Source organism: Pimephales promelas, chromosome 1 (assembly GCF_988280905.1).
Source record: "Pimephales promelas chromosome 1, fPimPro1.hap1.1, whole genome shotgun sequence".
Lineage (NCBI taxonomy): Eukaryota > Metazoa > Chordata > Actinopteri > Cypriniformes > Leuciscidae > Pimephales > Pimephales promelas.
Window position 1 is genome coordinate 53208357 of NC_142769.1, and position 15326 is coordinate 53223682.

General features: G+C 40.0%; 1 protein-coding gene across 2 annotated transcripts; it reads right to left on the minus strand.

The window, feature by feature from the left end:
* Positions 1-2035: 2035 nt before the first annotated feature.
* Positions 2036-14678, minus strand: LOC148998568 (butyrophilin subfamily 1 member A1-like). Of its 2 annotated transcripts, none has more exons than XM_089131817.1 (8): positions 14346-14678; positions 14182-14238; positions 9721-10077; positions 9192-9485; positions 8840-8938; positions 8745-8765; positions 7793-7834; positions 2036-7706 (listed from the first exon to the last, which is right to left on the minus strand). In XM_089131817.1, the coding sequence occupies exons 2-8, from the start codon at positions 14234-14236 to the stop codon at positions 7102-7104; spliced, it is 1473 nt and encodes a 490-aa protein (XP_088987943.1). In that variant the 5' UTR covers positions 14237-14238; positions 14346-14678; the 3' UTR covers positions 2036-7101. The 2 variants fall into 2 exon arrangements, with proteins under 2 accessions (XP_088987943.1, XP_088987941.1); XM_089131815.1 differs by having other exon boundaries at positions 8840-8947; positions 14346-14676.
* Positions 14679-15326: the final 648 nt, after the last annotated feature.

A 15326-nucleotide genomic window follows, 5' to 3' on the forward strand; every position in this document is an offset into this window, starting at 1 on the left:
TGAGATTTTAGCCAGATGATGATGATGTCTTGACAGATACTGAGGTCAATGTCACATTATTGGAGTTTCAGATTGTCATGTGGTTTTATTAAATTACAAACACATGAAAAAACAGTTGTGTGTGTCTCGATATCATTTTTGAGTGTGTTCACTTTATATATTATCATGAGTGTTATAACCCAGCTGAGAAACAGTTACTTGTGCTTTACTAGACCCTTCCCAACACAGGAACTGCTCAAACCTGTTTCTGAGTCTGTGAAATGTTGCAGTATTACATATAAAAATAAAATCCATTCCCTCATCTTAAAACAAATTAAATGCATCTCCATTAATGTTTTTTTTTTTTATTGATTAATCTTGTAATTTTTCCACAGATTGAGCACTCGATGTTTCACTAAAGCACTTGCATGTTTCTGACAGCAGACTCCTGAACTCGTGTGTGTTGTTCCTGCAGTCCCGCTGATGAACACTAGATGGAGACACCGCTGTATCTCACTCCAGTGACTCGAGGTTTGTTCAGTCATATTTACTGTTTATTCTGCTCGTGTGTGCATTTGCTTTATGTGAGATTTGAACATGTGGTTTACACCAGCGCAAAGATGCGTTTCCCACAATGAACAGGATATGATCTCAGCTGTGATATTTTATTCACTTAAAAGTCCCCCTGTAGTCAATCATTTTGTCCCTTAAAACTCATCTCTGATCACCAAAATTACTTTTAAAATGTTTTGTCCTTGATAAAAATGTCTTCATCTTAAAATATCTTGGATATTTTAAGCGCATACTAAAACTAGACACTCTCGCCTCATTTAGTATGCGCAGTTCTATGAATATGCAAATGAATGAAGCTCGGAGATCCACTGGTTGACGATCACACGTTGATCTGATTGGTCGTTTGTGACGTCAGAAACACCAAAAAGCATATTAAAAACACCACATAGACACATAAACAACATTAAACTGGATTTTCACCTCAGAGGGGCTTTATTTAATCAGATCCAAAATTGGAGTAAAATAGCAAAATCCCTATTTATTTACAAGATGCATGGTAAAAAAGTTTCATAACAGATATGCCCGTCGCCAGCCCCCAAAATGGCTTATATTGTGCCCACCCGATCGTTTGCCACTGAACGTCGACGATTTTGTGTATTTTCAAATTTAGCTCCGCAGAACTTCAGGAACGGTAAGCTCTACAACGGTAGCAATGCATAACATATTATCTTCAGAAATTATTCAGAAATTCATTATTCAACGCATTATTACACAGAACGTAACTTTAAATATAATTATACTCATAAATAACTGTAAAAACATCCCAAAACAGCACCCAAACCTTGCAAAAACCTACCTCATTAATTATTCAAATACAACAGCCAATGGCAAGTCTCCATCAGCAGGTCTTTCGATATGTTATTTTTGTATTAGTACTTTTATTTATTCGAATTACAATATGCAGTTTGTGTGTAAGTATATATATCATATAAACCATGCAATTCTATTAGTTAAGCGTACAGTATTGTTTATGTAATTCCTTTTCGCAGCTGCGCAGTGAACGCGATCCCAGAATCAAATTTTGGCGGTTTTGTAGGCCGACAGCAAAGCTTAGTTAAGGATATAAGAAAGGGGTTTAAAGATTCGTCGTTGACAAAGACGACTTTGACCAACAATAACGTGTGTGGAGACGACTCTGGGGCAAATGAGACGGTAGGAATGGAGAATTTGTCAGCTACGTTGCTAAAATCTTTATTGCAGTATGTTGTGCATTGCTTTTATTATAGTTGTGTTGTTGGTGGAAAACCAGGAGCATTTGTGACTCATGTTTATGAAGTGTAGAGTCATAAATCATTGGTTTTGGCGTAGTTTTTAGGTTGTACTTGTAATGATATTCCGTACATTACGTTGCTTGTGCCTGTTCCTCAAGAAAGCCTCTAGATGGCACTGTGCTGTGTATGTGACGAACCATGCAGATTAGCAGAAAATATAGGCTACTACTATCTGTGGAAATGTTAAGAAAAAATAAACAGAGACGTCGAGATCATATGGTGAATTATTTTATTTGAATAAAATGAACAAAATTGGTCTATTTTAGTTATAGCCTAAAAATAAGTTGTTTTGATCTGTCTCAGATCATTTTAAAAAGTGGTGGCCCTGATAACAGACATGTATTACAAAGGTACAAGTAGTACAATACAATTCTTTAGATTTGCAATCATAAACAAAGAGTGTAGGTAAATGTTAACATTTTATGAGCAACACACACACTTTACAGAGCAGTTTAACACATGCGATACAACAAGATAAAATCTGATGCATGATTTAATCACAGGAATATCATATCCAGCTTTAATCATTACACATGTACATCAGTTCTGCCTCAGTAGCTGCCTTTATATTTACATAAATAACACTCAACTTATTTTACCATCTTTTTTCTTTCTACACATTGTTTATCCATCAATATTCAACAAAAATTAAAAATTGAATTATCATCTTTTTCATATTGTCATTAATACTAGAAGCGATTCTTGGGATATTTCACATCAAAAACTGTTGCTCGCGCAGAAGTGAACCCAAGCACATTTATGTTTGTCAGCAAATACGAGGAAAATTTGCAGAATCTGTCAAACTTTTTCACTTGATGTTGAAAGATATAGAAGATTATAAAATCAATGTCTCGTGTAATCAATGTTTCAACCGCCAGAAGACGTCAATAAAACAGCTTATAAACTTACCGTGTTGTCACGGTACCAAAATATCAGAATTACCAATACCAGTACAAATCCACGGTTCTTGGTAGCAATTTCGGTACCAAAGCTTAATTTAGATTAAATGTACAAGTGTATATCATCATGGCTACAAAGATGTATTCTGTATTAAAATGACCTACCAATAAACAGGTTTTTTTTTACTTTGAGAATTGTATATTTATTGTTCTTGATATAAATCCAAATGAATCTTTATTGAATTGAGATCAAAACTGCATCAAACTGCTTGTGAATCGAAATTGAATTGAGTTAATACCCTGACCTAATATGTTGTGTTATTTTTACACATTTTATACATTTATTGTTATCACTATTTTATTAATACATTTATTCATCATGGTTTAAATTAAGTCATTTAGCTTAGCATATAAGAAACACGTGCAGTTAATAATAATAATAATATGTTTATTTTCTATAGCGCCTTTCAAGAACCCAAGGTCGCTTCACAATGCAAAACAAATAGCAGACAAACAGCAGGCAAACACATATAAGGCAATCTGCTTATAACAGACAAACAGATGGAAACAAGCAAACACCAATTTACATGAATCAAAGAAAAACATTTTGTACTAGTTATACGAATATACAATTACCACAAAGTAAGTAGAAAAAAGAGCTGAGAACGTGGAGAAGAGTGAAAACAATGTTGAGGATGCTTAAGATATGAGTTTTAAGTTGTTTTTTGAAGCACAAAGATTTGGGGGCTTTTTATTCCATAACTTAGGGCCAAAAAACACTAAAAGCCCTACCGCCCACCGTAGAGAGTCTGACCCGCGGTGCCACGAGTAGGTTTTCAGCGCTAGACCAAGGGGCCGAGTTGGAAGGTATGGCTGTACCAAATCAACAAGATATTTGGGCAACGGGCCATGTAAGGCTTTATGTACTAGGACTAACAGTTTGAATTGGATGCGGTTTATGACAGGAAGGATAGGAGTGATATGACCAGATTTTTTGTTATATGTGAGGGCTCGTGCAGCAGAGTTTTGTACCATTTGAAGGCGGTGAATTGCTTTGGTGGGTAGCCCACTGTATAATGAGTTGCAGAAGTCCAACCTGGAAGTGATGAAAGCATGAATAACAAGTTTCCGCATATAAAGGTGAGAGAGGGGCGAATACGAACAATATTCCGCAGGTAAAAATGTCATGTCTGGGTGAGCTCTGTGATCTAGGGGTTAATCAACAGGATTTCAGTTTTACCAGCATTAAGCTGTAAAAAGTTAGAGGACATCCATGTTTTAAGTTCGTGGAGGCAGGAGTAACTGAAGAGGGTGGAAAAGATGAGTTGGGACTAGGGTTGGGTATCGAGAATCGAGTATCGATTGGAATCGGGACTAACTTTTTATTTTTCCCGGAATCGTTCAAAAGTTAAAATTTCGATTCCTGGTTTCGATATTCACAGTCCGCCGAGCGGAAGAAGAAACCGCTAAACAACACCAACGAAAAAGCGTCTACCGGAAGTGTTGGCATAACCACGCGAGTCGAACATGAGTAGCTTACGTCGACGATCCAAAGTGTGGCTTCACTTTTCTAAAAATAACAAAATCTTGGCAAAATGCTAAATTTGTGACTAAAGGAGTATTTGTGACAGAAGGAGTATTTCCTTCAGAAAGGCCGTTGGTTAGCAAGGTTAGCTAAACTTTTTTGACCCTGCCTCTTAAAAGAATCGTAATCGAGAATCGTCAGGAACCGGAATCGAAACAAGGAATCGGAATCAGAATCGTTCAAATTCAAACGATACCCAACCCTAGTTGGGACTGACCGTGAAGTAGATTTGAATATCATCAGCGTAGCTATGAAAATTGAGACCATGCTGTCTGATGATCTGGCCTAACGGTAGCAAGTAGATTAGAAATAGAAGCGGACCAAGTACAGAGCCTTGGGGCACACCGAGAGAGACAGACACAGAGCGTGAGCGGCTCTTACCTATCTTAACAAATTGTTGTCTGTCACATAGATAGGAGGTCAAACACTGAAGTGCCGCACCTGTGATGCCTATTGCAGACAATCGTGATAGAAGTGTAGAGTGGATCCTACGACACTAACTTCAGGGCAGTGCAGAGACGGATCAGAAATGAGCTAAACTCAGTCCGGCCGGCCCGTGAAGCTCCGCAGAGTGGAGGCCTCAATACTCATAGCGAGAGGAGGCAACACTCACTGAGGTCAGTAGCTAAGGAGGCTCCTAGTGAGCTGAACGATTTAGCATACTAACTTAGCCACGCTCTAAGAGCAGAACAGCCAATGAGCCGAGGCCCCAGTGAATAACTCTCTCAGCGAGAGGAGGCCTAACTACTTGATATCGCTAACCGGACAACGCTCCATCTGAAAGCAGTAGTCCAGGAGGCTCAGAGAGACCCTAATGAGAGACCTACTCCGGCCTGGACAGCTATCAAGAAAGCTCACAGAGAGCCCAAATACGTGATATCACTATCCAGACGTAGCTCTAGAGCGAAAGCCTCTATAAAGCAACCCTCGGCTGAGCTCGCAGTTGGAGGTGGAGTAGAGGCTCAATGGGTCTGCTGCTCAATACCGCTGCCTTCCGAGATCTAAGAACGGAAACCTCAATGCCTCTCGAAGCGAGGGTTACCCCCGTTAGTTACCCCCGTGAGACCAGACCCTAGAACGCCGCTTAGGACTCTTCTGGACCACTTCCCTGATGTTACCGCACCTCTTTCTAAACTCACGCCTTTTAAGTTAAGTTTCCACAGAGGAAAACACTCGAAGTGACTCAGCGTGCATGCTCCTCATCCACACACGTAACGCACATATCGTGAGTGTCATCAGGAGTCGGAAAACGCTGACACGGGTGAACACACTCTCTAATATTCGCAGTGCTGCCGTTATATAAACGGTCTTCTGAAGACAATAACAGGATGATGTATTGCACAGGTGCCCTTTATACTCTCGGCTTGTAGTGATGTCATTTGTCAAGTCATTGTTGTGTTTAGACGTCCACTTCAGACTCTGGTCATGCCCAAGCAATTCCACATAGCGACCTCTAGGGGACGCAGAGTGAGTTACCTTTCAAAAGGGAACTATAATTATAACTGTATTTTTTAAAAGCAAAATATCATTTATTCTCAGTTTTGTCATTTGCCGCTTTAAATGTTTGAGCAAAAAATAGTTCTGAAAGTCATTCCAATGATATCAGTCCTCAGTGCCGTCATCGTTAGGCAAGGCAAGTTTATTTATATAGCACATTTAATGGAAATTCAAAGTGCTTTATATAGAAGGAATTAAAACGATCAATATAAATAAAAACAGTTAAGAGTAAAAATAAAATAAAGTAATACCCCTATCTGAGATGGAAGAGATTGAGCTGGTTTACGGTGCAACTGGACCTCCAGCCCAGGGACGTACTCTGCTGGGGTGGTGCTACACCAGTAATGCCCAGCAGGGCCCCCACAGAGCACGCTTATGCTGCCGTTACCCTCTCAGCGACTTCTTATACTCTCTCAGCAGTTCTTCACTCGCCTCATCGGAGTGAAGACTCTCCCGCTCTCCATCGTTATAGTTGTGCTGTGGACTCTGCTATTGTTTTATATTTAGAACAATTTGTAAAATCTTTGATCGTTATCATTTATCCTGTGAACGGACCTTTACAGAGAAAACATTTAAAAAGCAGTGCAGTGGAACGCAAACATTAGTTCTGTTTGAAGCACTACACAGTTAATCAAATATTCGAGATTGAGATTACAGCTGTTGTGAATATCTGATTGTTAAAGGTTTGTATTAGTGTTTATTTAGATCTTAAATAGAGATTTGAGAACTGATTCACTCTAAAGATTGTATTGAGGTTTGTTAATGATCACAAAGCATGTCAGGGATTTATTGTAGGTTTACAGTTTTTCTAAATTCTGTTGTTTAACACAGAATCATCCAGTTTAAGATGTTACTTTTGCACCATAAAGGAGAAATATATTTATTTTATTAATTTTTATGTACATTCCATCAAGAGCAGCTGCCTTAATCTGTCAGGTTATGACTAAAACTGTTTATTTTTTGATGGGTTTTATGGCTGACAATCAGTGAAATCAAGAGTGTCTCGAGCTGTAACATGTGAGCAATAAATGTGCAGCACTTGATCTGATGATTATTGGAGGATTGGATGCTTTATCTAAAGTTGTCATACCTTAACGTTTGGTTGAACTGATGCTGATATATTCAAGCTGTACATTTTATCAGTATTCGTGATCTTTGGGAATCAAACCCATGAGCTTGATGTTGCTAGTGTCATGCTGTACTTGAGCATTTTTACGTTTCTGAGGTTTGTAAATCCAAGAGGAGATATTTACATTTTCAAACTTGCTGTACGGCCTGAACACACAGGATTGGTCAGTCAGGCGTCTGAGCTGTTCCTCAGTAAAGGGTCACTGGACTCTACTGGTGTTTCTACTGGTTCTGGACAATCCAGAATCATAAGTGGACTCAGATCTCCGACCCCTGGATTAAACAGCGGAGCGATTGATCCAGTGAATCTGGTGCTCATGGTCAGCACATGTTTCCTCTCTTTGACATTGTAAAATGACAGCTGACCTTCACCATAATCTAACAGAACTCCCAGTCGTTCGGGTCTCGGCGTCAGTGGGAGAGTAACTGGTGGATCACATTTAGGATCAGAGCTGATGTAAAAGCCATTAGGACCGTCTGAACACAAGAACCAGTACCCGTTTGATGGAGTAAAATCAGATCTGTCATTCAGACGAAAACTTCCATGTTTCGTCACACCAATTAACCAGTAGTTTTTAGGAGGTGTATTTTCTCGTACCAACTCCACCTCCCAATAGTGACGTCCAGATGTAAATGTTTGAGCTCCGATTGCACATAATTCATATGGAAATCCCTCTCCAGTGTGATTATAATCTGGAGCGTCTCTCACTTTTTTACAGTCTGGAGTAACCTTCAGATCTGGATGTATACGCTCACAGTCAATAGTGATCTGAACTGAGGAAAAGATAAAACAACAATAATTAAACCCCATGAGTGTGAAATATTAAACACAAGCATATATAACTGAGATGATGTCATACCTGCATGTTTCCTCAGTTCTTCTATATTTACATCACCCTCAACTAAAAAGAAAAACAAATAATTTGAGGTTTTACAGAAAAACTTCAGCAGTGATCACTGAATCAACATCTACAGTTACACATTAATTCACTTTTCTGTATTCTGTTAATTTTGCATATTGAAGTATATTTGATTGTTCACATTATGTTCTAGTCATAGACATTTATAAGAAATTGCATATATAATGTCTGGTGTCCCCAGTTGTTTGGACTGTTACATGTTATTTAATTGATCAAATGAAAATGCTAGTTTATTTTTAATGTGTGATTATTTTGTAATTCTATTTTCAAACACACTCAACTTTCTCCTCCGAGTCTCCCAACCTGTTATATTAATGTTTTCTTCTGCAACAACATGCATGTAGCATATAATGATATAAAAAATATATCAAAGAACAAAAAACTTTCAGAGTAATTATCAATCTGCGTTCACAAATACACACTTTGGAAACAACAATTAGTTATATTTTTAACCCTTTCAGGCAGAGAACATGAATTTCTTTCAAAAATGCATTTATATTAAACCATAACAAATCATTTGATTTCATGATTCATACATTTAATTAATGTTTAATTAATTCATACATTTAATTACCAGCGCAGTTCACACATTTGCATCATGTTTAATGTTTACGTTATAAAACAATATTTCCCTAATTTTATAGTGGTATTATTCTCTTTATATCTTCACATTCTGTATGTTCCCATGAATGAAACATTCAGAAATACGTTTAGCTGGTAATAATTTCAGAAGCACCACCAGCAACAGATAATAATAACATTTTTTGTTGTTTTTGTTTGTTTTTTTGTTTTTTGCATGAAACTGGCAAAGTGGCATTTTCCCCTGCCTGAAAGGGGGAATTCACTTCATGACTGTATGTAGATGTTAATGAAGTGAGTTCATGTTACTTACTTTGATCTGTTTGTTTCTTCCCTACAAAACAGAAATATAAACACATGAGAAATTGAATACATGAAATCTGCCTGTAGATGAATTCTGTTATTTACCTGTTAGTTTATGTCTGTATTTGTACAGGATCAGACCAACCAAACCCAGAACAGCACAAATGAGAACGATGAAAGGAACCTTCCATGGATCTGATGAATCTGATGGATCTGAGAAAGAGAAACCAGAGTCCGGTTGCATTAACAGAGATTATGTTAAGAACTAGTATGACCAACTAGACGTTTTTATGTAACTGCCTTTTTAAAAAGTTATCATCTCTATTCACATAATCACAAGGTAGCTGGGGAAAATATTTAAGGTGTTGGAAATGATCCCATGGGAATTATGTGAAGTTCAAGCAAACTTGATCACTTTGAATGATAAATAAACGTATGAGTGAACATGTTCTCTGACCTGAACGGATGACAGCCTGTATGTCAATCCTACTTTCTCTGAACTCTCCAGTCTTGAGAGATATTGAGCATGAGACCAGTTGAGCGTCCGAGTGAGAGACGGCCGTCCAGCTGTGGACAGAGAACATCTCATCGGCTCCACGACTGCGAGACACTCCTCCAGGACGGAGAACCGTTCGCTCATCTGACGTCCAGGAGACGTCCGGCTCTGGATACCAGCCGCTGGACTTACAGCTGATGTTCACTCGTCCATCATCCAGAGGCTGCGGAAACAGGACCGGAGCGGATCCTAAAGCTGCAAGAGGACAGACATACCGCTCAGACATGTATATTTTTAATATCTTTGAGTAAATGCATCTCTAGTGGTTCAATGAAGACTTTTCAACCATTTCTTTGGAAAATTATGGCAGTATTCCTTAAAAAAGGGTTTGATATTCTATTCAGAGATAGATTAGTAGAAATCTGGAGAAAAGCCTACTCATGCAACAAGACATGGGGATATCTTAAACAAGGTGTAATTTTTAACTCACCAATGACTTTGAGAACCACCTCTCCGCTGTCATATGCACTTTCTCCACTGACATAACAGTGAAATGAATCTTCATCCTGAATCCTGAGTTTCTCCAGCCGTAGAGAGACGTCTCCATCCTTCAGTCCACCAGACTGATCCGAGCGCAGAGTCAGTGAGCTTCGGTTCCTGTACGATTCCTCCTGGATGATCTTCCCATTCTGATAGAGGAGAACAGGGTTGCTGTACTGGTCCTGACGGTACCAGCGGATCTCCAGAACTTCAGCGTTCTCAGGAGGAGAGATCCAGCAGGGCAGAGTGACTGTGGACCCGACACGAGCCACTGTCTGATCACGAGGAACCTCAACAGTGAACGACTCTGAAAGACACACACAGACACACCTGATGAAATATACTAAGACTTAGTCAATAAATATATTACGCATTAGAGCAAATATACTATGCATTAGTGTTTATGTATAAACTAATATCTAAGAATCTAAGGAAAATGGGAATAGAGCAAACAGAGTAAAAACAAAACTAGAACAGAATATGCAGTATGGGAAGGGGTCTCTCCGGGGAAGGTCTAACTGAGGAGAGAGGGTGGGGACTCGGGATCAGGGCAGGTGAAAGGCATGAACCAAAAGGTGCTGACAGTGGGTGGAGTCAGGGAGGAGCCCGGAGCGGGAGCAGCCAGGCGGAGACCCAGAGTGCAGCCAGGACAATGGAGGGATGATGAAGGCTTGGTTATCAACACCAGGGGGACAATGGATAGAGATGGAGCTGAATTAGATGGAGACCATGGCAAAAACAAAGAGCAAATGGGACTGGGTGACACCGATGTTCCTGGAGTCCGAGGTGTAGTCGCAGTGACGAGTGTCCAAGGTGGAGGCAGAAGACTGAGGTGGAGCCGGAAGCAAGGTGGGAAGCAAGCCAAAGGGGTGAAGATACAGAGCTAAGCAGATGGCTTGGAAGTCTGTGGTGCATTCCCAAGCCGTAGAGATAAGGGAGCTTGGTGGAGCTTCAGGGACCTTTTAGATGGCGCTCCTCCACTCAGGTGGCGCTCCTCCGTGTGCGACACTGCGGAGCTCTTCGAGTCAAATGCCTGTTGTTTTTGTTATTATCGTTTGTATTTGTGTGTCATGTTAGGGCAGCTGTACACACAAGTATAAAATATGATTGAGTGGCCCTGAAAGCACTAAGAGAAAGAAGTCAAAATGAACTGTTTGACGTTAGTTTGCTGGATTCCTTCCTGGAACTTCTTCGGGATGTCGGTGTAGCACCAGGCCAGGCCCGAGCGGGAGGGTCATCTGACAACCAGAGCTGAAAAAGGAAACGCTGCAGGCGGGGAGGATACGAGCGGAGGATTCGTCGTATGGTTAGCAGAGGAAGGCTAACGCTACCAGTCATACTGTTCGCAAACGTTCAGTCATTAAAAAACAAAATGGACGAATTATATGCACGGATATGTACCGAGCGATACGTTTAGGATTGTTCAATACTGTGTTTCTGTGAAACGTGGCTAGGAGATAAAACCCCAGATGAGTCCATAACACCAGAGGGCTACACGGTCTACAGAGCCGATCGTAACGCCGTGGACTGTGGCAAAACCCGCGGGGGAGGAACAGCGATCTTCGTCAATCAATCCTGGTGCACAGACAGTAAGGCGATTTCAAAGTATTGTTATGAGGGGGTGGAATTTTTAACTCTGATGTGCAGACCGTTCTATTTACCCAGAGAACTGCAGTGCATTGTTGTGAGTGTGGTGTACGTCCCCCCCTCTGCCAAGGAGGAGGAAGCATTAAAAGAACTACATAACATGATCAGTGAGCATGAGAATATGTATCCTGACGCTGCTTTTATTATCCTGGGAGATTTTAACCAATTGCAACCTCCGGAAGAGTATGCCCAAATTTGACCAGTTTGTGAATTTTCCCACTAGAGGAAATAACATTTTGGATCACTCTTATAATAATATTAAAATGCCTTTCCAGCAGAGGCCAAACCTCATTTTGGGAAATCTGATCATATAGCAATTCTACTAAAGCCAACTTATATCAGAAGACTCAATGATAATCCAACCACAACTAAAGTTGTTAACATCTGGTCTGAAAATGCATTGGTGAACCTACAGGGCTGCCTAGAGACTACAGACATGAATATCTTCAAGGATGCTTCGGATGATATTAATGACTACACAGAGACTGTCAGTTATTATATCAACTGGTGTACATCTATCTGTATCCCTTCTAGAACAATCCGTGTTTATCCAAACCAAAAACGGTGGTTTAATGGAGATATACGCATGAAGATCAAGCAAAGAAATGTAGCTTTCAAATCAGGGGACAGGGAGGAATACAAGAAGGCCCGTTATGATTTGAGGAAGTCCATCAGAGCTGCAAAGAAGTCACATTCCCAAAAGCTTGAAAGCCACTACATGGAAAACAACACACGCAGTATGTGGCAGGGAATTCAAATGGCAACATGACATCATGACTTTTGCGTAAACATATACGCCACTTTCGCGCCAGGTGGCGTGTTATCTCTACGCATTTTGAGCTATCCGCGTGTATCCGCGTGTATGCGTATATGTTTACGCCATTAACGTCCGGGTCATTCCGCGTGTCTGTACACACAGTCAAATCTCCAGTCATAAATGCCATTAACCCCAGTGACGGTTAAGTTTAGGGATGGGGTTGAGGTAAGTCATATCTTTTTCTTTCCTAGGATGGTAAGGGAACAGTCATAAATGCCATTAACCCCAGTGATGGTTAGGTTTAGGGACGGGGTTGAGGTAAGTCATATGTTTATATAACGTTAAGTCAACGGCGTTCATCAACACGCTGAAAGGCGATTATGCGTCTTGATAGCACGCCAAAAATGGAAATACGAATTGGCGTGTCATACACACGCTACTTCATGAGATCAGTCTGCAAATGGTCACTAATTATAAGAGAATTACAAACAGGACTGAGACTAGAGATGCCACCTTACCAGACTGCCTAAATGATTTTTATACTAGATCTGATAGACTGAATTGGAACACTCCCTCAAAACTTTGACTAAATACTGAGGACTGTGCGCTTCAGGTCACACTAGAACAGGTTCGGAAGGTTTTTGATAAGCTAAACCCCCATAAGTCAATGGGACCTGATGGGATATCGCCAAAAGTTTTGCTCGGGCTCTGTAGAAAGTGCTCCCCTTTGGCACATGGACTCTCCCAGTCACCCCTGTCATTCAGTGAGAAATGGACTATTCCAAAACTTTCCACCGGAGTTCGCGAAGTGACGGTGAAGAGAGTTGACGGGTAATGAAGGGAAAAGTAGATCGGCTGAATAAGTGTATATAGTTTAGAGTGAGATACAGAGTATTAGCCAAATCGGAGGAGTTTTACTGATTGTGCGTGTGCGTGCATCACACTGTAAGTAATCAGATAATTGTTGAACATTCTCAGTAATCGCTAATTTGCCTGTATCTGTGTTTACATCTGTGGTTAAAGTTGTTTACTTAGTTATATTCTACTGCTGTGACATTATTAGCATCCATGTATATTGATGTCATTCTTATAATAGTTATATTGATTCCTTTATCTCGAATGCATGATTCTATCTCAAGTCGCGAACATGCGCTCTGTTGTTTACATCTCGGTTCGACCGCACGTGCAGCAGTAGTCATGCTCGCATGCACAGCTCGTGCACGGCTCGTGTACAGCATTAGCGCGCACACATCTGTTCTCACCTTTTTCAAGTAGATTATCATAGAGATTGTATTGTTATTTCACCGCTATTCGTCAGTATTTTAACATATAAGTTCATTTATACTGTTTGTGTTTTATATACGTTTATACATATTTATATCTGTATTTTGTGTTCACAGAACCACACATCTATGCACATTTAATAAAACAACGATTTGGAATATATCCTGAGTGAGACATCATTGTTCTGACCGGACAAACTGTAGCCTTCAGCAAAACCTGAACTAGCAATTAGAGTGAATAGTCACAAGATTTTTCAGGCTCCGTATATTTTCCTGCTTTTTTGTCCTTAGCCAATCACATGCCTGATGAGGGGGGCCCTTGGAAAAGGGGTCCCTGGCTCCAAAATGTTTGAGAACCCCTTTGTTAAAGTAACATGAACCAACATAAATAAATGTTATTTATTATGTCATGTTCACTAAAGTAGTTTACTAATGTTAACTATTCGCCTTATTGTAAAGTGTTATTGTTCTAGTCCAAATTTTAAATGAACTACTCCTCATATTTGATTTTATTAATAACCAGGTGTGTCAAGGTCAACACTTGCTGAAATTGTTTGATTTGCCGAAGCCCCAAATAGAAAATTACTCACCAGCCACAGAAAGCCTCGAGATGTTTTAGAAAAAGAGCAAATCGAGAGAAAATGAAACTAGAACAGAAAAATAGCAGAATTGTGTGTAATATTTTAGCCATGAATGAACCCCAAACCTGTTCGTCAGTTCTTACCTGTGGTGTCTATGAGGAGATTCACCAGTAAAGCGATGATAGTAATCGACATCATTCCTGTGAAAATACAGACAGACTCAAATAAAACAAGCTCTGGGGATTTTCCAGAATCACGCGAGGAGTGTGAGAGAGAAATATGATCAGATGAGGAAACAGAAACTCACCGGAGAAACACTCGTCTGTTAAATCACAGTAATCTGGTTTAGATGCAGATGAGCTGTTTGGCTCGTTCAACACAATAATAGAGTCAATAAACGATGAAATAGACGACGATCTGAATCTATGAAGCGTGCTCGTGATTTTCTTTACTTTCACTTTCTAAATATAGCGCGAACCCAATAAAACACGTCACCAGATGACGAATAACGCTTCATATTCAGTGAAATTCTGTTAGATGTGTTTTTGTGTAATAACCTTTCGGTGTGAACATGTGTGTGTGTGTGTGTGTGTGTGTGTTTCAGTTTCTGTTTTTACGAGGCGATTTAAAATTAAGCAAAGGAAAAATCCATCCAGATCTCGTCGCTTCGGCAGTGACGTGTTTTCCCCAGGGATCGACTGTAGAAAATATTATCAAGAGGGAAAAGCCTGCAGTGTGTGATATAAATATGGATCGATGATAAAGAATGAGACGATCTCCCTTAACAACAGTGCATTTATTAGTAAATTAACACACGTCTGTGTTTAGCATGTATGACGAAACAGTAAAAATAAATGTATTGATTTAGATGCGTTTAGATGCAGTAGCCTGGATGCCAGCCCGAACTCCGCCCACAACATTTTTTGGTCGGGAAGTTTGGTCTGGACTCGATCCATACGCCTTATTCACGGCAGCGCCATCTTTGATTTTTAATGAGAATGAAAGCGAGGCTGTGAGGGATAGTCATGAATCTCTTCAATGGGCTGTACTGTTATTTAATGTGTTTTCGTTTTGTTCTGCTCATGAAACACTGGGAAAATATCTTTCCATGAAATTTTAGTTGACAAAAAACTCCCGACAATGTAAGCTGTGGAAAATTGTAAGTAATCTAGCCGCTTTATTCAGCTTTTTACAGCGGATGCCATTGGAAACACGGTAATCCCTCACAGCCTCACTTTCCTACCTGTCATGGCGCTGCTCTGAATAAGGTCTATAGAGCATCACAGTC

Coding starts and splice junctions, on each gene's coding strand:
- LOC148998568 (XM_089131815.1), bottom strand. CDS start 14,236: ATGATGTCGATTACTATCATCGCTTTACTGGTGAATCTCCTCATAGAC. Junction 9,486..9,720: donor GGTGGTTCTCAAAGTCATTG/GTGAGTTAAAAA, acceptor GTCCTCTTGCAG/CTTTAGGATCCGCTCCGGTC. Junction 8,766..8,839: donor ATACAGACATAAACTAACAG/GTAAATAACAGA, acceptor TCTGTTTTGTAG/GGAAGAAACAAACAGATCAA.